At 41.5% G+C, this 21751-nt stretch overlaps 1 protein-coding gene across 1 annotated transcript in view; it reads right to left on the reverse strand.

Moving 5' to 3' along the window:
* Nucleotides 1-21664, reverse strand: part of LOC109928665 (14-3-3 protein beta/alpha-1-like) — a 32914-nt gene extending 11250 nt beyond the window's left edge. The window contains exon 1 of the mRNA XM_020528616.2: nt 21181-21664. Coding sequence (XP_020384205.1) covers nt 21181-21483 — 303 coding nt within the window. The 5' untranslated portion in view covers nt 21484-21664. The remainder of the gene's footprint in view (nt 1-21180) is intronic.
* Nucleotides 21665-21751: the final 87 nt, after the last annotated feature.

The raw sequence follows: 21751 nt of genomic DNA on the forward strand, positions 1-21751 counted from the left end.
CCCCTTCCCCTCCCCCTTTTCTGATGAAGGGTCTAGGCCCGAAACGTTAGCCTCTCTGCTCCTATGATGCTGCTTGGCCTGCTGTGTTCATCCAGCCCTGCACAATATGTGCCTGTCTTTTTCAGTAAGAATATCTAGCACAAGGCATTTAAAAGTAACATACAACATGGGTTGATTTAGCTCAGTTGGCTGCATAGTGATTCATGATGCAGATTAACACCTTCAGTGCAAGTTCAATTCCCACACCAGCTGAGGTTACCATGAAGCATTCTCTTTTCAACCTCTCCTCTCACCGAAAGCATAATGACTTTCGGATTAAACCGTCATCGATCATCTCTCTCTAATGAGAGAGCAGCCCTATGGTCTAGTAAGAACCATGTGTCTTCCCATCACGTGATTGCAAATTCCCCCTCCAACAGTTTCTCTTGCTTAGCTTTCCAGAGTGATGTGCAAGTGACAAATGCAAACCCATCACTGACATTACACTCTTTTTATATAATTATTTCCCACAACATATCTCCCAAACATGCGAGCATTTTTTCTTATAAAGATATGACCTCACAAGATAAATATTTAAAGTTATGTTAATGAGATATGATGTTAAATTTCTTAATGCAAACGTACATTTTTATTTAGAAAGAGGAAACTAGACTGGTTAATATTAGTCCTGGAGGTTCACAGAAATGAAAAAGACAGAAGAATGAAGACTACACTATCTATGCTAAATAACATATTTACAATTCACAACTTACCTTCCACAGGTCACCAATCAAGACCACCAAAACAAATTAATCAGTCATTTGCCTTACTGCTGTTTGTGGAATTTTGAAACCTTCTGATAATGAGGATATTTGCTCCTCCATGAAGAAAGACCTGGGTAACCCTCAGGTTGGACTGGTAAGCTGCAAGCAGCAGTTACATCACGTAAGTGCCAAGCAATGTCCACATCCAACCATGAGTATTCTCCATGCCTCTCAACTCCACCTAGATTGCACATACCAAGTAATATGTAACCACCTATTTTTCCAACCAAACCATTCTACCTCATTTGTGTCAGACTTTATTCACTAATTAGTGACCCATTCTGCAAGATTAGTAAAGCCGGCCTGTAATCTGTGGCATTCCGAATCAGGAATGATTTAGTGTCCCCCCACCCCCACCCGATTTAATATTATGCACAAATTTAGAAACCATTTTTGAATCCAAACTCCACATTGTTAATGTAAATTGTGAACAGCGCTAGTTCGAGCACTGCGACTCTGAAGAACGAACCTTTACACTGACGTTCTGCTTTCTGCTCAAAAGCCAGCTGGCAATCTAATTGACTACATATCTTAACTCCACATTCACATTCTATGACCTTATTCACCAGTCTATTATGTGTACGTTGTCAAAGGTATTTTTGAAAATTCAGATAAATTACATCTACTGCATTTACCTTTGTCTACTCCCTGTATGAACATTTCAAATATTTGATACAGTTGATCGGGTATAATTTTCACTTTTGATACCATGCTGATAATTTCTACATATTAAGTAGTAATTCAATATTTTTCTTACTATTAGTGTCAAGGTCTATAATTCCCCAGTAAGTTGTTTCCCTTACATATAGGAAAGAATACTATTCAACTGTCCTTGGGTATGACAAATAATATCACAGGAAATAGGAGTAGGGATCAGTGATCTGACTGTGACCTTACTTCATTTCCTATCTGCCCACTCATAATCCACAACTCCCTTGACAATCAAAAATCTGTCCAACTCAGCCTTGAATAGATTCAAATGATGGAGGGTGAAATGCTCTTTGTGGAATAGAGCAACAAAGATTAATGACCCTCAAAAGAAATTCTCATTTCCTTCTTAAATGAGAGACACCTTATTTTGAAACTGTACCTCCTTGAGGGAGCAGCCTCCCTCAAGAATCAGCATTCATCCAATCAAGACACCTCAGAAACTTATATTTTCCACCAAGATCAGTTTTCACTCTGAATCCAGTAAGTACAAGCCCAATCTGATCAACTTTTCCTCATAAGAAAATTCCTCCATTCCAGGAATTGGCCTAATTAACATTTTGTGAATGGCTTCAAATGCAAGTACATCCTTCCTGAAGTGAGGAGACTTAAATTCAATCAGGGGATTTGGGCTTCACTGGCTGGGCCAGCATTTACTGCCAATCTCTAGCTGCCCTTGAGATGGTGGTGATGAACTGCCTTTTTGAGCTCTGCAGTCCATTCAGCATAGGTACACCCATAATACTATGAGTTCCAGGATTTTGTCTTAAGTGAAGAATACAGAGCAACTTGGAGGGGAAATATCTCTGCTGTCCTGGTCTTTCTGGATGATAGTCAGTGTGTTTGGAAGGAGCCTTGGTCAATTTCTGTAGTCTATCTTCTTGAGGTACACATTGCTGATACTGTGTTGGTGATGGAGGGAATGCGTGTTTGAGGATGTGGTGCCAAACCAGCCAACTGCTCTGTCTTGGATGGTCTCAAACTTTTTGAGTGTTATTGGAGCTGCACTCATCCAAGCAAGTGTAGAATAATCCATCAAAGTCCTGACTCATGCCTAGTGGATGGTGGACAGGCTTTGCGGAGTTAGGACCTAAGTTACCCACTGCAAGATTCCTAGACTCTGATCTGCTCTTGTAGTCACATTATTTGTATTTATATACAGTCCAGTTTCTGGCCAGTGATAACCACCCAGACTGAACACAGTAATCTATAAATAGTCTCACTGATGCATTGTATAGTTATAGCAAGGCTTAATTACTTTAACACCCCATCCACCTTGCAATAAAGGCCAATATTTCATTTGCCAATTTATTTGCTGTACAATGTTCTACTGACAATGTGAGTCATGTACATTCATCCAGATCATTCTCTATAGCAGCATTCTACAGCTTCTCTCCATTTACTAAATATTTTGTTATTCTATTCTTCCTCTCGAAGTGACAATCTCACATTTTCCCACAATATACTCAGTCTGACAATGTGCTTTGCCCACATCCTTTGCAGATTTTGTGTGTTCACCTCAAATTCCTTTCCTACCTATCTTGGTATTGTCAGCAAATTTAACCACAATCAGTCTCAGATCATAAGTAGTTGAGGCCATAGCACTGATCAATGTGATACTCACTAACAGCTCACTTACAATTTGCCAGCCTGAAAATGATCCACGTCCTCTTAATTAACTAATCTTCTAACTGTGCGCCAACATACCACCCACAAACCTGAACTCCTATCTTACGCAATTATCTTTTATGTAGCACATCACTGAATTACTTTTGGAAATTCAAATTCACTGTATCTACTGCTACCCCTTTATCCACCCCTGCCTGTGACATCCTCAAAGAACTCTAATAAATTTGTCAAACAATTTCCCTTTCCAAGCACAATTCTGGCTCTGCTTGATCATGTAATTGGTTTTTGAATGTCTCACTACTACCTCCTTATAATAGATTCCAGCAGATTTCCAAGGCAGATGTTAGGCTAACTGGACCTTGCTTTCTGCCTCCTTCCTTTCATGAATACTGGCACTTTTCAACCTTTTGGAAAGAATAGACCTTTCCAGAATCTTGGGAACTTTGGAAGAGTACAACTAATGTGTCCACTTATCTTTGCAACCACTTTGTAAAGATGCTAGAATACAGCTTGTTGGGTCAGTATTTAGTTCCATTAGTTTTCTTAGTACTTTTTCCTCTCTAGCAATCATGAGAACTTTTAAGTTCCTTCCTCCCTTTTAACCTCTGCTTTTTCACTATTCTTGGGATTATTTTTCTACCTACAATTATGAAGAGGATACAAAACACTTGTTCAAAGTCTCTGTCATTTCTATATTTTTCCATTATTAATTTCTCAATCTAATCCTCTAACAGACGAATGCTCACAGTCAATATGCTCTTCCTTTTTACACACTTGTAAAAGCTTTTACAATCCTTATATGTTTTGCTAGTTTTCTCTCTCTCTCACACCAATTTCTCCTTTTTTAGTCATCCTTTGCAGGTTTCTAACATTTTCTCAATCCTCTGGCCTACTACTAATCTTTGGTGAAATGTTACGACATTTTTTAAAATTTCATAATATCCTTAATTTTCTTAGTTAGCCACAGATGGTCATCCTTCTTTTGCAGTCTTTAGTTCTCAATGGAAAATATCTTTGTTGAGTGTATTGAAATATCTTCCTAAGTGACTGCCACTGCTCCTCCTTCATATTCTCTTTTAATCTATTTTACAATTCCATTTTAGCCAATACTGTCTTTACACCCTTATAATGTAGAATGTGAAATTCTAACATGAAATGATCACTCCTATGAAGCGGATGTTTGACTATGAAGTCATTAATTAACCCTGTCATTACACATTTCCAGGTCAGGAACAGTTCATTCCCTCTTTGGTTGCAGAACACTGTATTCTAAGAAACTGGTCTAAAGACATTATGAACTCATCCTGCAGGCTATATTTATCAATTTGATTTGTCCAATTAAGATCAAAGCCTCCCATGGTTATAGCAGTACCTCTTATGAGCACTCACTTCTTGATTTATACAGTGTAGCTATAGGACTGCGTAGCATATAAACTACTCCGATCATGACCTCTTCCCTTTGCTAATTTTTATGTCTATTCTAAGGCTAGGGGCAATATTTTTAAGGTGAAAGGAGAGAGATTTAAAAAAGACATGAGGGACAAATTTATTTTACACAGAGGGTGGTTCCTGAGGAAGTGGTGGATGTGGTAACAAGTACAATGTTTAAAAGACATTTGGATAAATACATGAATAGGAAACCGTTTGGAGGGATATAGGGACTATTGGTAGCTGACAATGGGTTGTATATGGCAGCAGCCTACATGGTGACAAGGCCTGGTGTCTGGGGTTTGGGTAAGGACATGTGAGAAGATGCTCAAGCCTTAAAATCCTTGATAGAGTCCAAAAGGCTGCAAAGTTCCCACGGAAAACAAGGCGCTATTCTTCAAGCTTGTGCTGAGCTTCACTGGGGGTCCAGCAAGCCTGAGACAGAGATGTTGGCTAGGGAACACTGTGGTGTGTTGAAGTGGCAGACAACTGGAAGCTCAGGGTCATTTTTGCAAAGTGAACATGAGTTATCCAGAATTGTGAATCTATTCTTTTCATGGTTGGTTCTCTTCACTGGCACCATTTTCTCTCCAACTTTGCTCTCCATTCGACTGGTTGACATGTGAAAATTCAAGGAATCACACCCAAGTTCTTAATACAAGCCAAAGTACATCCATTCTTTGGCCGAAGTTCAATTTTAACCTGAAATGTGATATGCCAGTCACTTATTTCTGCTGGGTGACACTGAAATCTTGGTCTTCTGTTGCAGGGCAGAATTGTTTCTCTTCATAAGCCCGGTACACCACCCAAGAAAAGCTTTGAAGCCTACAACACCCAATTTTCTTGCCTGTTTTAGCATGAAGATTTGGATGGATGTTTCACTTACATACTTTACAACCTTGTCTTCTGACCGTGGCCACATGCTAGAATTTCCTCTAGAATCACAGAATCCCTACAGCGTGGAAAAAGGCCCTTCAGCCCAACAAGTCCACACTGAACCTCAGTGCATCTCACCCAGACCCATCCCCGTATAACCCAGCTAAGCTACACATCCCTGAACACTATGGGCAATTTAGCATGGCCAATCCACCTAACCTGCACATCTTTGGACTGTGGGAGGAAACCCACGCAGACACGGGGAGAATGTGCAAACTCCACAGACAGACACCCGAGGCTGGAATCGAACCTGGGTCCCTGGTGCTGTGAGGCAGCAGTGCTAACCACTGTGCCGCCATGCCGCCCCTAAATTTCCTCTATTTGCACATCTATTCTACCTGAGCAGGGACAACAGCTACATCCAATTTCTTGCTTTCTTCTCAAGTATCTTGAATTGTCTAACCTATTTTTTTCATCAATTTGAATCCAGGTCTCTCAGTGCAGAGGTAGGGATGCTACCAGCACACCACAAGAATTGCTACACAATTATTTGTCTGATCGGCAATCTTATCGGCTTAGCTTAGACATTGCTGTACACCTATTGTTTTTGCTTGATACCATGTTGCCACCTTAGAGAGCGGATTCAGCAGGAAAGCAGTGCCCAGTGAGGTGGTAGTCTTGAAATTAGGTGTTAACGTGCATAGACATAAATGACCAGTAAATAATTTAAACTTGCTCATGATACTGACCTTGTCTATCCTTAATGTTGTCACAATTGTTTTAAAATTGACCCATTTTGGAAACTAGGTCAAGGTGCCAGACAATGGGTTGGTGGTTGTCAAACTTGTATGGAATTCAGTGGTGTTCAGTTAGAACAGTACTGGGCTCCATTCACAGAATTATACTTACTGTAATTGAAAACAGTTGTTTTAGAATTCCATCTTGTAATGCTTAAGAGTTCAAAAATATCTTTGCTTTTGATCAAGTGTTTTAATAAGGCTAGAGAGTCAGCTGAGAACTGAACAAGCAAAAGAAGTGGATTATGCATCATTATAATTTTTCAAAGCCAAATGCTATTATTTATTCAGTGTTAGTTTCTGTCTTTCTCTTCCTCTTACTGAAACTGCATTGATGTTGAGATATTGTCTAATAAAGGCTAAACAACCTATATAATACTTCAGCCAAATAATTACTTCTAATAGTAGGTAGTCTAAGAGGCTAAACTAGCCTATCCTGAAACCTACAATTGGTCAAATCATGGGAATCAAAAATCCTGATCTTTTCTCTGCTCGCTAACCCAGGACATTATGATCAGTTGCATTACCCACACTGTAGCCCTGATTACTACTAGCTAAGTCAGCGAGAGTTTCAAGATCAAACCTGGGACTGCATGGCTTATCTACTGACTGCCTTAAATCAGCCGAGTCATTGCTTCTATCTGTTAGGTCAGTGCTGCATTGCAAAGTGAAATTCTAGTCTTGACAAAGAGGTGAGGGGAAAAAAGAGAAGAAAAATTTGCAGCCTCAGTGTGCATCATTGGTTCTGGTGGTATCTATGAAAATGTTGATCAGCAATTTTAATTTTCAAATCTGCAATAATGCCAATGATTCTTATAATATAGACATTAAAATTGATGGACATTAAAAACTCAGTAATATTCGAAGAGTAGTGCCCTCCAGGGATGGAAGCTGACATTTATCTTTCAATCAACACCAGCAGAACAGTTTAACTGGTTATTTATCTCACTGCTGTTTGTTTAGCCTTGCTACATGCATATTGGCTTCTGCATTTGTTCACATAGACTTGCAGATATTTACAGCACAGGAGGTGGCTATTCTGCCTGTCACATTCCCACTAGTCAATAAAAGATCTGACAATACTAATCCCACTTTCCAGCTTTTGGCCCATAGTCCTTAAGGCTACAGCAACACAAGGAAACATCTAAATACCGCTTAGATGATACATGATAATAATGGTTATACGTCAAAAGCAATTAACTGGCTGTGAAGCACATCATGGAAGGATATACATGGTATTATAAAAAATATCCAAGGTTTTCCTCATTCTTTCTTATTTATTGAATGAATATATCACCCAGTAAGGTAATGAGCCATGTAGGAAGGCTTCAAGCTTGATTCCTCCCCTCTGCTCAATTAGTTTATTTAAACAGTACAAGTGACACCAATGTGCCATTTTTACAGAGAGGGAGTAGAAGCTTAAAGCACAGAGAGAAAGCATCAACCAAGGTTCCCATTCCCAAGGCAACAACATGGGGAGACAGTGATATAGTAGTAATGTCACTGGGCTTGTAAACTTTAGCTCTGTTCTACTGTTCTGGGGATCTGGTAGATGGTGAAATTTGAAGTTTAAGAACATCTGGAATTAAAGGTTGGCCTAATGATGACCATGTATTCATTGCATAAACACTCATCTGGTTCACCTAATCTCCTTTCGGGAAGGAGATCTGGGTCCTTACATGGTCTGGTCTACATTTGACTCCAGAACCAAAGCAATGCGAGTGGCTCTTAACTGCTCCAAGAATTAGCCAGCAAACCACTCAGTTACAAGGCAATTGGGGACGATCAGATCATATAAGCAAATAAAAAAACGTTTGGAAAAAAGTAGCAAGATAATGAGATGCTGAAACTTTGAAATGAAAACTTGATAGCCGGAAACACATTGGCATCTGTACAGAAAGGAAAAGCTTTTATCAACTTTTTGGCCTTCTACCCTTGCTCACCTTGTAGCCGTGAAATATTAACTTAACCTTCCCCCACCTTTCTTCACAGCAGCCTGGTCTGCTGAGCGTTTCAGCATTTTCTGTTTCAGATTCCTGCAGTAAAGTGAACTTGGAGGGACAAAAACAATTGTTCCACTGGTTAAGGAGCTTTCTATTAATTTATGAAGTGTTCATTCTCACAAATAACCATTTGGGTGAGGTGCCAAAGAGCTATATATACTGTGAACCTGTATCCCAACAACTGTTTCCTGGAAAAGAGGACAAAAATAAAGCATAAAGATGAGGATAGCAAAGCCCCAAAAAGGAAACATTTTTTAACAAGTAAGAAATCACTACAGAATACTGAAAACAAATTAATTCAATAGTTCACATGATATTGGTTTGTTTTACAATTTTTGATCTCCATTACACTTTTGGTTCGCAATTAATTGAAACTGGCCACTCTTCTCCACAAATGAACTTCTGACCCCAAATGTAAAGTCACCATAGTCCCAGGGGACCAGAGGCTACTCTCTCATTACAGAATGATGATTCGTGATGAGTTTAACCTCAGGGTCACCATAACCCGGATGACAGGCAAGGTTGAGAAGGTAGGACCTTCACGGTAACCTCAGCTAATGTGGGAATTGAATTTCTGATGTTGGCATCGCAAATCAGGCATCCAAACAACTGAACTAATACTTGCAGGCATCAACACTGATTCAGGTCATATTGTTCCATTTATTCTACAAAAAAGTGTGCCCTTTATAAAAGTATATTTAAAAATGCTCAATTGTGAATATATTTGCACCAACTACTTTGGACGATCTTTTAAGATTTTGTCTCGATTCCCCATGTGCAATATATCATGTGTAGGTGAAGAGGATTTGGACAGCCAGGATAAAATATCCATAGGATATTTCTTCAGATAATTACTTCTTCACTGCTGATTTTTCAGTATTCTTATAAAAGTAAAACAGCAGAGAAATGTGGGTCACAGAATTACCTACTGGAAAGTGCATTTGTGACAAGGACACACTGCAAGGCACATTATTAAAACATCTGAAAACTGAAAAAAGTAATAAGTTAAACATAAGCTCAGTTGACATCTTTGGAAGATGACATGGAATTGCTAACTCGAGTTAGAAATGCATCTTAAATACACAACCTCTCTTTTCCTAGTGTTAGATGAGAGATGGGTTCTTTTATCCACCCTAATAAAACTAACAGCAATTCCAACAAGTTTAATAAATATCTTGCAATATCTTTAATTGCATCTTCAATCATATATGATTATCAGCTAATCTTTCGAAAGGGCACACTAATGATTCACAATGACCTTTAGGAATGGAAACCTGCCATTCTAACTTAGTCTTAGGTAATAATGATGCTCAGTTTGGGTTCCATCAAGTTCACTCAGCTCCTGACCTCATTCCAGCCTTTATCTAAACATTGGAATTGTGTTGGGAGGGCAGAATGGCTGTGCTTGACATCAAGGTAACAATTGACATGAGGCCAATGAGCTCTGGCAAGGTTGAAGGGAACTGGCGACAAAGGAAAATGGTTGGAGTTGTTGGATATCAATCATTTAAGTCATTGGACATCACTACAAGAGTTCCTCAAGATCCTAGCACTGCTTTACAATTACCCCCTGCCAGAAAAGGTCAGAAGCAGGGTTTTCACTGATGATGGCAAATTGTTCACTACCATTCACAACTCTTCAGATAATTAAACAGTTCATGTTGATGTGCAGCACAAGATCTGGGCAATTTAAGCTTGCACAGTTAAATGCGAAGGACGTTGAGTGGCACTTAAGTGGAATAAAATGATTATCAAGAGAGAATCATTGACAATCCTTGACATTCAATGGCGATATCAGCGCTGAAACTTCCACTACCTACACCTTGGGAGTAGTTACTCCCAAAAACTGTACCAAAAACTGAACTAGAGCAGCCACAGAAATACTGCTGCAACTGTAGCAGGTCAAAGGCTAGAAATTCTGAGGCATGTAACTTACCTTCTGACTTTCCAAACTTTGTCCACCATCAACAAGGCAGGCACCAGGAGTATAATGAAACACCTTCCATTGCATGGATGGGTGCAACTCCAACAACACACAAGCAGCTTAACACCATTTAGGACAAAGTAGCTTGGTTGATTGCAGTTCCGTACGCCACACACAAACAAGCCCACTGCTGTAGTGGTATCATGCAAAATTCCCATTCATGTGAATTGGGTTCGACTTCCGGGTGGCAGGCAGCGCACTGACTAATTTCAACGCTCAGCAAGGAGAAATGATCCCTGCCCTCCAGCAAGTGACAATTCCTGGCCTGGCACAGCAGACTCCCGCAGTGGCCTCCTGGTATGTCACAGCAAACTCCAAGTGTTGACGCGGCACCCTCCTCCGATAGGGGCCTCCCAGCGTGGTGTGGCGACCTTCTGGCCTCCTGCAGTGGCCTCCCTGCATGGCATGTCACCAGCAGGGTGTGGAACCAGGGCCCAGTGTGGAGTGGAAGCTAAATGCCAGCGTAGCCTGCAGTACTGATCTCTTTTCTGTAATGCTGGACATTTTATTTCTGTGTTGTTTAAAATCTTGTAACAAAAGAAGCTGTACCTAGGTACTTTTGTATCTAAGTCAGCGCTGCAATTGGTGACATATAAACTTTCCACTATATTCATTGAGTATATATGACAATAAAGGCCATTCTATTCTATTCTATTCTAGATGCACTGCTACAGGAACACGAAACACCTTCGACAACACCTTCCAAACCACTTACACCTTAAAAGACAATTGATGCATGGAAACAACACCACCTGAAAATCCCCTCCAAGTCACACATCATCCTGATCTGAAACTATAATTACCATTCCTTTACTGTCACCTAAGCAAAATCCTCCAACTCCCTTCCTAACAGCACTGTAAGTGAATCTACACCACAAGGACTAGAGCAGTTCAAGAAGGCATTCACAAGGGCAATTAGAGATGGGTAACAAATGCTGGCTTAGTCAGGGATACCCACATCTCCGGAAGAATAAAAAACACAAATAGGCATAGAAAAATTGAAAGTATAGGATCAAACAGCAAATGTGAATGCTGTGCAGTCAATTACTAATATCTACTTTACTTGGGAATGTTCAGCAGCTGGGAAGTGTTACTTTATTTACAACAAAGACAGAATCCCCCTTGTCCTCACATATCACCCACTAACCTCTGGATTCATAGAATCCCTACAGTGTGGAAACAGGCCCTTCGCCCCAACAAGTCCACACCGACCCTTGGAGCATCCCACCCAGACCCATCCCCCTATAACCCACACACCCCTCAGCACTACGGGCAATTTAGCATGGCCAATCCACCTAGCCTGCACATCCTTGGACTGTGGGAGGAAACCAGAGCACCCGGAGGAAACCCAAGCAGATACGGGGAGAATGTGCAAACTCTGCACAGACAGTCGCCCGAGGCTGGAATCGAACCCGGTTCCCTGGCGCTCTGATGCTGCAGTGCTAACCACTGAGCCACCGTGCAGCGCTTAAATTTCCTCTATTGTCCTCACATATCACCCCATAACCTCCGGATTCAATGTATCATTCTCTGCCACTTCCACCGCCTGCAATCCAACCCCACAACCATAGATATATTTCCTTCCCCACCCCTATCTGCCTTCCATAGGGACCGCTCTCTCCGCAACTCCCTCGTCCACTCCACACTCCCACTAGCTCCACCATCCCCGGCACCTTTCCCTGCAAACACAGGAAGTCCTACACCTGCCCCCACCTCACCCCTCACCTCTATCCAAGGAACCCAAATAACCTTTCACATCAGACAGAGGTTCACCTGCACATCTGCCAATGTGGTCTATTGCATCCGCTGCTCCCGATGTGGTCTCCTCTACACTGGTGAGACCAAGTGGAGGCTCAGAGACTGCTTTGTAGAGCACTATCGCTCTGTTCGCGACAAACGACAACACCTTCCAGTTGCAAACCATTTCAACTCCCCCTCCCACTCCCTGGGCGACATGTCCATCCTGGGCCTCCTCCAGTGTCACAATGACACCACCCAGAAACTGGAGAAGCAGCACCTCATATTCCACCTTGGGAGCCTACAACCCAATGGTCTCAATGTGGACTTTACCAGTTTCAAAATCTCCCCACCACCGGCCTCATTCCATGACCAACTCTCCCTCTCATCCCCGCCTCCTTGACCTGACACAAACTGTCCATTTTCTCTCCCACCTATCCTCTCCTCCTACCTCACTGACCAATCCCCACCACTGCCTACCTGCACTCACCTATCACCATCCCACCTACCTTCTCCAGTCCCATCCCTCCTCTATTTATTTCAGAGCTCCATTCCCTCTCCCCCATTTCTGAAGAAGGGTCCCGACCTGAAACATCAACTTTCCTGCTCCTCTGATGCTGCCTGATCTGCTGTGCTCCTCCAGCTCCACACTGTGTTATCTATAAGCTGATTGTGTGTGTCTGGGTATTGAAAAACCTGCATGTGATCATTTTGTAGTTAAATCTGAAAAATATTAGCCAGGTGTTATCGGTATGGCAGAACTGGATCTCAATTTTCCTGATCTGCACTCAGCTGATTTTAAATTATAGCTTTCTACATATTTGATTTAAAAAATTGGAAGACAGAATGCACAGCTATGATCCACCAAACAATCCAGTTACCCTCACAGCGTGTTACAAACTGGATTTTTAACAATATGGAAATTACCGGATTTGAAATAGTTTTCATCTATATGCTCGCAGCTTTCTTGTCTAGGTTCTGGCAAAATTCATTGTTAAAATATATTACATGTGGGAGAAAAAGTGCATCATTAAACAAAACTCTACTCTCCATTAAATTTGAACATTAGGAGATCAATTCACTTTTAATTGAGCACCGGATTTTTTTTAAATGTTTGTTTTCTGTTTTATTTGTATTAATTGAATGTTATAAAATGTTGATCGGTGTACTGCTGCTAATAGTCTTGAGAATATTCACTTTGCTTAAAAATAGAACAGCAGTGATTGTTAAATGGAACATTCTCATTACTTCTTTACCTTATTTCAAGATCAGCTACACTCAGCAGTAAAAGCTAAAAATCACAGGCATTTGGTAATTAAATGCAAAAGAAACCCATGTGTTTTAAAAGTACTGTCCGATGCTGAAGATGCTATTTTAAAATATTGTATATGCTATATGAAAGGAAAACTTAACCTTGGTTAGGAGGTAATACTCTCAAAGTCAAAATCATAGGATCAAGCACTCCATTCAGTACTTGAGCATATGATCTACGCTGACACTGCAGTGCAGTAGAGAGAATGCTGCACTTTCAGAGGAGCCATCTTTCAAATGAAGTGTTAATGTGAGGTCTGTCTGTCTTCTCAGGTGAAACTAAAAGATCTTTATGAAACGATGAAGAGCAGCACGGGAGTCCTTGGAGCACTGCTTACCATTAATACCAAACAATGTAAAAACAAAAACAGATGAACAGTTCCTTTATATCTTTGACCACTGTGCAACCTTGCTGTGTACAAATTGGCTGCAGTGTCTACTTACATGTGACTAAAAACCAAAAACCAATCAGTGCTTCTGACTGATTTTGGGATGGCATGAGAATGTCAGTGACTAGAACTTCCTTCTGCCCAAAAACGAAATTTGACTTCTTTTAAATTTCTCGCAGGAGGAAAGTTCATTTATTTCGTAATAACTAGTCCAAAAGCTGACAATAAAGATTGAAGACATTTGACAACAATATTTGCCATTGTAGTCATTGTTTAGTTACTGGAATTCCAAACAGTCAGTTATATATAGCAGCACAATTGTAATTTATATGTATATGCTCTATAATGCAGGTGGTTTCCTGCAGAATACACAGTCCCCCACACCAGCCCCAACAATTGTGGCCTCCAACAGGCACATTATTCCATAACTTACCAGCTCAATAGTAATAAAAATGCAGGCTCAAGCATCTTTTAACAAAAGCGATTAATGGTCTTATTCAGTATTCTGAAATGTTCAAAACTAACACAATGGAGGACACGATCAAAGAAGCTTTGTTAACTACTTAACATTGATCTATAATTCCTGAAAGCTAGAAAGAAGCAAACAATTCAAATATGGAGTCTTATACTGTGGCAGGGACATGCAAATATTACTTCCTCCAATTTAACAATTTTGAAATAAAGGTTAAAAACCAATTGATTTTAGATCTCTCCTGAAGATACTAGTAAATACAAAGAAGCACTGAAGAAAACTGAGAGTGGGTTATTTGCCTAACTCTTGACCAAGAATAAAATATGCTTCAAAGAGAAAGAATTCAACAAGGGAACTAAACAACGTTTTAGAAGTTTATATTATTCGCAGAAATCTTCCATGCCAAATTCATCCATACGAGAATGCCAGTTTCATCCTTGCTTCTTTAAGCATTATGTTCAGACTTAAATCAACAAATCAACATCCAGTGATAAGCAATAAGTCTACAATCTGCTGGAAAACTGACAAGTGCCAGATTTAATGCTTAGTTTACATACAGCCAACTAAATCCTTCCTAGGCAGCAGCAGGTAGCTCCAATTGACCTCAATTGTTCAGGCTGAGAAAGAAGGGGCAGCCAAAATGTTCATTTCTATTCATCATCAATCATCCCTTGCCAGAAAATTTGACAGAATGTGTGTTGGGTGAGAAGATCTCAGGTGACTGCAATGCCCCCATAATCATAAAACTTGTCGACAGACACTGTCTAGGATCACACAAGGTACACTTGAGAGAAGTAATGGATATTTATAAAATTGCAACCCAGCAGAAATGAGAAGTTTCACATTCAAGGACCATCTCTCCAGGTTAGCAAAATAATCAGACCCGCTGAGTATCCAAGTACAGTATTTGGGCAGATTCCAAGTGAGGAAATTTCTTCTTGATCATCATACCCAATATTTCAAAGCTACATTGAACAATTAAATGATGTAACAAGTTTTTACGTGAAGGACGCAAGTGTTGAGTTGGTTTTAAATGAAAGTACAATCAATAATTTGACACTAGAGATTACCAACTCCCTAAAGGCCCGTGGTCACTTTTCTTCATTCATTCATGGGATGAGGGTGTCACGGGCTAGGCTAGCATTCATTGCCGGTCTCTACTTGCACTTGAAAATGTGGTGGTAAGTTGCCTTATTCAACTTCTGCAGTCCATTTGATGTAGGTAAACCCACAACTCTGTTTAGGAGGGTGATCCAGGAATTTGACCCAGCAACACCAAAGGAACAGTGATATATTTCCAAGTCAGGATAGTGAGAGGCTTGGAGGGAAACTGCACATGTTGGTGCTCCCATTCTGTTGTCCTTCTAGATAGTGGGCTTGGAAGATGCTGTCTAAGAAACCTTTTCCAAATTTCTGCAGTGCATCTTGTAGGTGGTACACATTGTCACTGAGTGCTTTGTCCTAGATGGTCTTGAGCTTCTTGAGCAATGTTCCCTTGAAACTGCGGAGCCCACTCAGAGGTTCCACACACACCAATTAGAGTGCCTACACATTCATTTCCAGTGCCAGAAACCAGAACTTTGGAGGCCTGCACAGTGGCAGCAAAAATTACAGGAAACATAGTCGTTGAGTGTTATTGGAGCTGCACTTATCTTGGCAAGTGGGGAATAGATTTAGAAAATCATGAGGGGCATGGATAGAGTGATTAGCCAAAGTGTTTTTCCCAGGGTAGGGGAGTCCAAAACTAGAGGGCATAGGTTTAAGGTGAGAGGGGAAAGATTTAAAGGGACGTAAGAGGCAACTTTTTCACACAGAGGGTGGTGCGTGTATAGAATGAGCTACCACAGAATGTGGTGGAGGCTGGTACAATGGCAACATTTAAAAGGCATCTTGATGGGTAAGTGATTGGGAAGTGTTCAGAGGGATATGGGCCAAATGCTAGCAAATGGGACTAGATTAATTTAGGGTATCTGGTCGGCACGGATGAGTTAAACTGGAGGGTCTGTTTCTGTGTTGTAAAACTCTACGACTCTATGTCTCTACTCCATCACATTCCTGACTCATGCCTTGTGGATGATTGACAGGCTTTGGACAGTCAGGAGGTGAGTTATTTGCTGCAACATTCCAAGTCTCTGACTTGCCCTTGTAGCCACAGTACTTATAAGGCTAGTCCAGTTCAACTTCTGGTCAATGGCAACATCAGGATGTTGACAGTGGGGATTTTGTCATGGTAACCGTTGAATTTCAAGGGGCAAAGATTACATTTGCTCTGCTGGAGACGGTCAATATGGGCTCAAATGTTACTTGCTACTTGTTAGCTAAAACCTGTACTTTCTCCGGGTTTTGCTACATTTGGGTATGGACTGCTCTGGCATCTGCAATGGAGGGAAAGTCATTGACGAAGCAGCTGAAGATGTTTGAGCCTAGAAGACTACCCTAAGGAACTCAAAGGGCTCTTGTGGTGCGGTGGTAGTATACATACCTGAGCTACAAGACCCAGGTTCAAGTTCCATCTGCTCCAAAGTTGTGTAACAACATTTCAGAACAGGTTGATTTGAAAATATTTACCCTGAGAAACTCAACCTTCCTTTCTGTCAGGTATGACACCAATCAGTGGACAGCTGCTCCACAATTCCCATAACTCCAGTTTTCCTAGTGGTCCTTGATGCCACACATTGTCAAATAGAGTCGTACAGCATGGAAACAGACCCTTTGGTCAGGTCAGTCCCTGCCAACAATGTCCCCAAACTTAATTAGTCCCACCTGCCTGCACATGGCCCATATACCTTTAAAGATTTCTTATTCATGCACCTATCTAGGTGTCTTTTAAACGTTGTAACTGTACCTGTATCCACCGCTTTCTCTGGCAGTTCATTCCACACACTAACACTGTGGAAAAAGTTGCCTCTCATATTCTTTTTAAATCTTTCTCCCCTCACCTTAAAAATATACCCCCTTGTTTTCAACTGCCCAACCCTGGGGAAAAGATCCTTGTTATTCACCATATCTATGGCCCTCATGATTTTATACACCTCAATAAAGGTTTCCCTCAATCTCCTATGCTCCTGTGGCAAAAGGTCCCAGCCTTTCCACTCTATTTTTATATCTAAAACCATCCATTCCCAGCAACATCGTGGAAACACTTTTCTGAACCCTCTCCGGTTTGATATCCTTCCTATAACAGAGGACTAGAACCGTATGCAGTACTCCAGAAGAGGCCTCACCAACATCCTGTACAACCTCAACATGACTTGCCTACTCCTGTACTCAAAGGTCTGAGCAATAAAGGCAAGCATGCTAAACACCTTCTTAACCACCCAGTCTACCTGTGACACAAATTTCAAAGAATTTATGTGGCCCTGATGTCAACTATTGTCACTCTCACCTCAACTCTGGAATTCACCTCAATCAATGTTTGAACTAAGGCTGTAATAAGGTCAGGAGCCAATTATGGAATCCAAACTCAGCATCAGTGAGCAGGCTATTACAAAGAAAGTGCTACTTAATAGTACTGTTGCTGACAACTTCCATGACCTGACTGATGATCAAGAGTAAACTGATGGGGTAGTAACTGGTCAGTTTCAATTTGTCATACTATGTGCATGCAGGAAATGCCTGGGCAATTTGTCACACTGTCTGGTAGATGTCAGCGTTGTGAAAGTACTGGGACAACTTGCTTGGAAGCAAAGCAAGTTCTGAAGCACAAGTTTTCCATAATATGGCTAGAATGTTGTCAGGGCCCAAAGTCTTTCCAGTATCCAGTGACGCCAGCCATTTCTTGATATAACATGGAGTGAAATAACTTTTCTCAAAACTGGCATGAATGAAGCTGGGGGCCTCTGGAGAAAGGCAAAATGGATCTTCCATTCAGCACTTCTGGCTGCAGATTGTTGCAAATTTTTCAGTCGTCTTTTTTTCAGTGATGTGTTGGGCTCCACTATTATTGAGGTTGGGGATATTTTGCAGAGCCTTGTCTACCAGTGAGTTGTTTAATTATCCACCACCATGCACAGTTCGATATGGCAAGACTGCAGAGCTTAGAACAAACAGTTGGTTGTTGAATCGCTTAGTTCTATTACTAGCTGCTTATGCTGTTTGGCATGCTAGTAGTACAGTTTTGTGGTTGACACCTCATTTCTTTTAGGTATGTCTGTGCTACACTATGCTACAATGGACAGTTAAGTTCCCCACCCAGAGTACATTATTTGCCCTTACCATCCTCAGTAATTCTTCCAATTGCCATGAGACCTCATGAGGTTCAGAGTCAATGTTTGGAACGCCTAGGGCAAATTCCCCCTTGACTGTACACCATTTTGTTGCATCCTCTGCCAATGGGATCAGATATTCCAGGGATGGTAAAGATGTTGTCTGGGACATTGTAAGATACAATTCCACAAGTCTGACTATGTCAGGCTGTTGCTTGACTAAACTGTGGCACGGTGGCTCAGTGGTTAGCAATGCTGTCACACAGCACCTCGGATGACTGTCTGTGTAGAGTTTGCACATTCTCCCTGCATCTTCATGAGTTTGTTCCGGTATCCTCCCACAGTCCAAAGATGTGCAGGTTAGGCGGATTGCCTATGCTAAATTGCCCATAATGTCCAGGGATGTGTAGATTAGGTGAATTAGCCACGGGAAGTGCAGGGTTACAGGGACAGGGTAGGGGAGCGAGTCTGGGTGGGATGCTCTTCGGAGGGTTGGTGTGGACTTGTTGGACCGAATGACTCATTTCCATACTGTACCGATTCTATGAAATTCTGGAATTTGCCCTCAGATGCTTTTGCAAGGTAAACAGGGATGCCTTTGCCATGGTCATTTCCAGTACCTTAAAACAATGCCAGTTGGTCCATCTGGTATCCTTTTTCTTTTAAAAAGGCATTTTAGTAGTTGATATAACAGAATGGTTGGCCGAGCAATTTCGGGGGCAGTTGAAAGTCAACCACTTTACTAAAGGTCTGGAGTCACAAGTAAGCCAGACAATTTCCTTCCCTAAAAAGGACATTGGTGAACAAGACAAATTTTTATGACAATCTAAATGATTGCCAAAATCATCATAAACATCTGAATTAAAAAAATGTTTTAATTTATTCATTTCAAATTCCATCATCTGCCATTCAAACCCATGCCGCCAGAATATTATCTAGGTCTCTGGATTACAAATGTAGCAACAATAAAACTAGGTCTTGGCCTCCCCTAGCACCTTACTCGGAGTTAAAGCAATTTATCTGCAACATAGATTTTAGTGTATACAGAAGGAATGACCTCCATTTCACTCATGCAGTTCTTTTCTGTACATTTTTTCACCCAAAATTGTTCCATATAGTTTATCCACTCTGTCCACTTTACCAACAGCAGACTCTTCTGCCTTATAATCCCTAAACTCTGGAGTTTACCTCTCATCACTTCTGTCTGCTGCATCTTTACACATCCTCAATATTCCTACATTAACAAAGACTTCAACAGCTTCTTTGGCCACATTCCCTATTGCCCTTCCCTTCCAAATTGGATCTAATCCAAAACATTATAAAGTCAGCACAAGTTTTTGTCCCTGCTGCAATTAACTGGTGTTTATTATTGAAATTTATTTTAAAATGTTTTGTACACATAGCCCTTTATGTCCAAAGTCTTGCATATGGTATCTTTCCTGAGAAATATTCAAAAACAAGTCTTGCATGCTACAAATATAGTAAATGAGAAATGCAAGTATTTGATCTTTAGACCGGATAGCTTAATAGAAGTTTCTCATGTTTAATGCAGAGTAAACCTTAGCAACATGGTGCAAACGTACATACATAAGGCAGTCAGTTGCTTGAAGTCTGAGAATACAGAATCGACTAAAACTTAACTCATGGCTGAAATTTTCTCATAAATGATCTTGGCTATTCAAACAATACATTAATGAGCCAAAGAAATACATGCCAGTTTAGTAGGAAAATCAATGTACAATTATTTTGTGTATGCAGCTACCTCAAATAAATGTGTTACTGGAAATCCCTAAATCTTGGGCCATTTGGAGGGTGCTTCAGCTATTACTATTCAGTTCCCCACAAATTTTTTTTTTTTTTTTTAAATTCATTAGCCTACTTCAATGCTGCAGGCAGCTACGGTGGCCCCTGAACAGGTCACCTATATGCGTCGACAGTCAGTTGGACTGGTGGTGGGAAAGAAGAAGTGTTTACAGGAAAAATTTCATACAACTCATTATTCCTGTACCATCAGACACAGTTAACAGCACCATTTTCACCAAGCTAAGAAAGCAAGGGGATCCCACCCCTCTAATATGAAGTGATGGCAAAAACTGCTAATTTAATGCAATCTCCTCTAAAGCTCAGTCCTCATAAAATTCCCACGCTTATCAATCTGGTATCACACACGATAAAGATTGCAGCTTCATGGGGTGGGGGAAGAGGGGGGAAGAGGGGGGAAGATAAGACAGCCCAGTTTACATGCAAAATAAGGGCCATTCATCTGTGAATATTAGTGTTTCATTCTGAATGAATGAAAAAATGGCCACACCTGGATAATTACAGCATCAGGCCAATTAATCTCAAATTTTATTTCCTCCCGGTGGGCGCACAAGGATTGCAGAGCGAATCGTTGCTTGCTCGGATGTACGTCGGCATTTATCAACCGCCTACCCCACCCGATAGCCGCAGCTCAATGCAGAGGAAAGGTTGCCCTCTCTCCTCCATTTTCTACCGGTTACTCCTGTCTGATAGAGATGGTGATAGAGGAGGAGGAGACGCTTCAGAGCAAGAGGGTGCTCATTAACCAGCTTTCCAATATCTTCGGGCAAGGGGAAATGAATATGTCAGGGGCTGAAGGAGGAGTAAGACTCCGAAGGCTTGTGTTTTCAAATAAACCTGTTGGATTTCTGACAGTGACTGGGAAGCTCACAGTATTTCGCACCTGTTTTTTTTGTGGGTGTGTGTGTGTTCCAATTTCCAGATAATTAAATTGAATGATCGCGAATTTGGGGGGTAAAAATCCCCAAGCACCATCCCTCCCTCCCTCTTTTTTTTTTTACATTTTGTTTTCCTCACCAGGACATCATTGCAGATCTCCCTGAGCTCAACCTCCACCTTCTCCCGGTACTCCTTCACCATATGCAGCTTCTTCTCGCTGCCGCCGCCCTCGCCGGTTTTCTGCTCGATGCTGGAGATGACCCTCCAGGCCGAGCGGCGGGCCCCCACCACGTTCTTGTAGGCGACCGACAGCAGGTTCCGCTCCTCGTTTGACAGCTCTTCGCCCCACTCGGTGACCGCCTTCATCGCGGCCGCCATGTCCTCATAGCGTTCCGCTTGCTCCGAAAGCTTAGCTTTCTGCACCAGCTCGTTCTTATCCATGGCCAGAACTGCTTTATGTATGTACTGTCGTGTGATAAACTCCCACCCCCCTCCCCCCTCCGGTGTGTAATTTTCTCCCGGGGCGGACGGTTGGAGCTGCTGTCTCTCCCTCACAGTCGGCTCCTCACAAACCAAATGGCGGTTGAAGGCTCTCTCCCACCGAGACCAGCTCTGCACATGCGCGGCCCACACCCCACACCACCGGCCATGACGTCATTCAGTACCCCCCCAAACCAAAGATGCTGCAGGAAAGACCAGAGACAGACCA

This window comes from Rhincodon typus, chromosome 27 (genome assembly GCF_021869965.1).
Source record: "Rhincodon typus isolate 14 chromosome 27, sRhiTyp1.1, whole genome shotgun sequence".
In the NCBI taxonomy this organism is placed as follows: Eukaryota; Metazoa; Chordata; class Chondrichthyes; order Orectolobiformes; family Rhincodontidae; genus Rhincodon; species Rhincodon typus.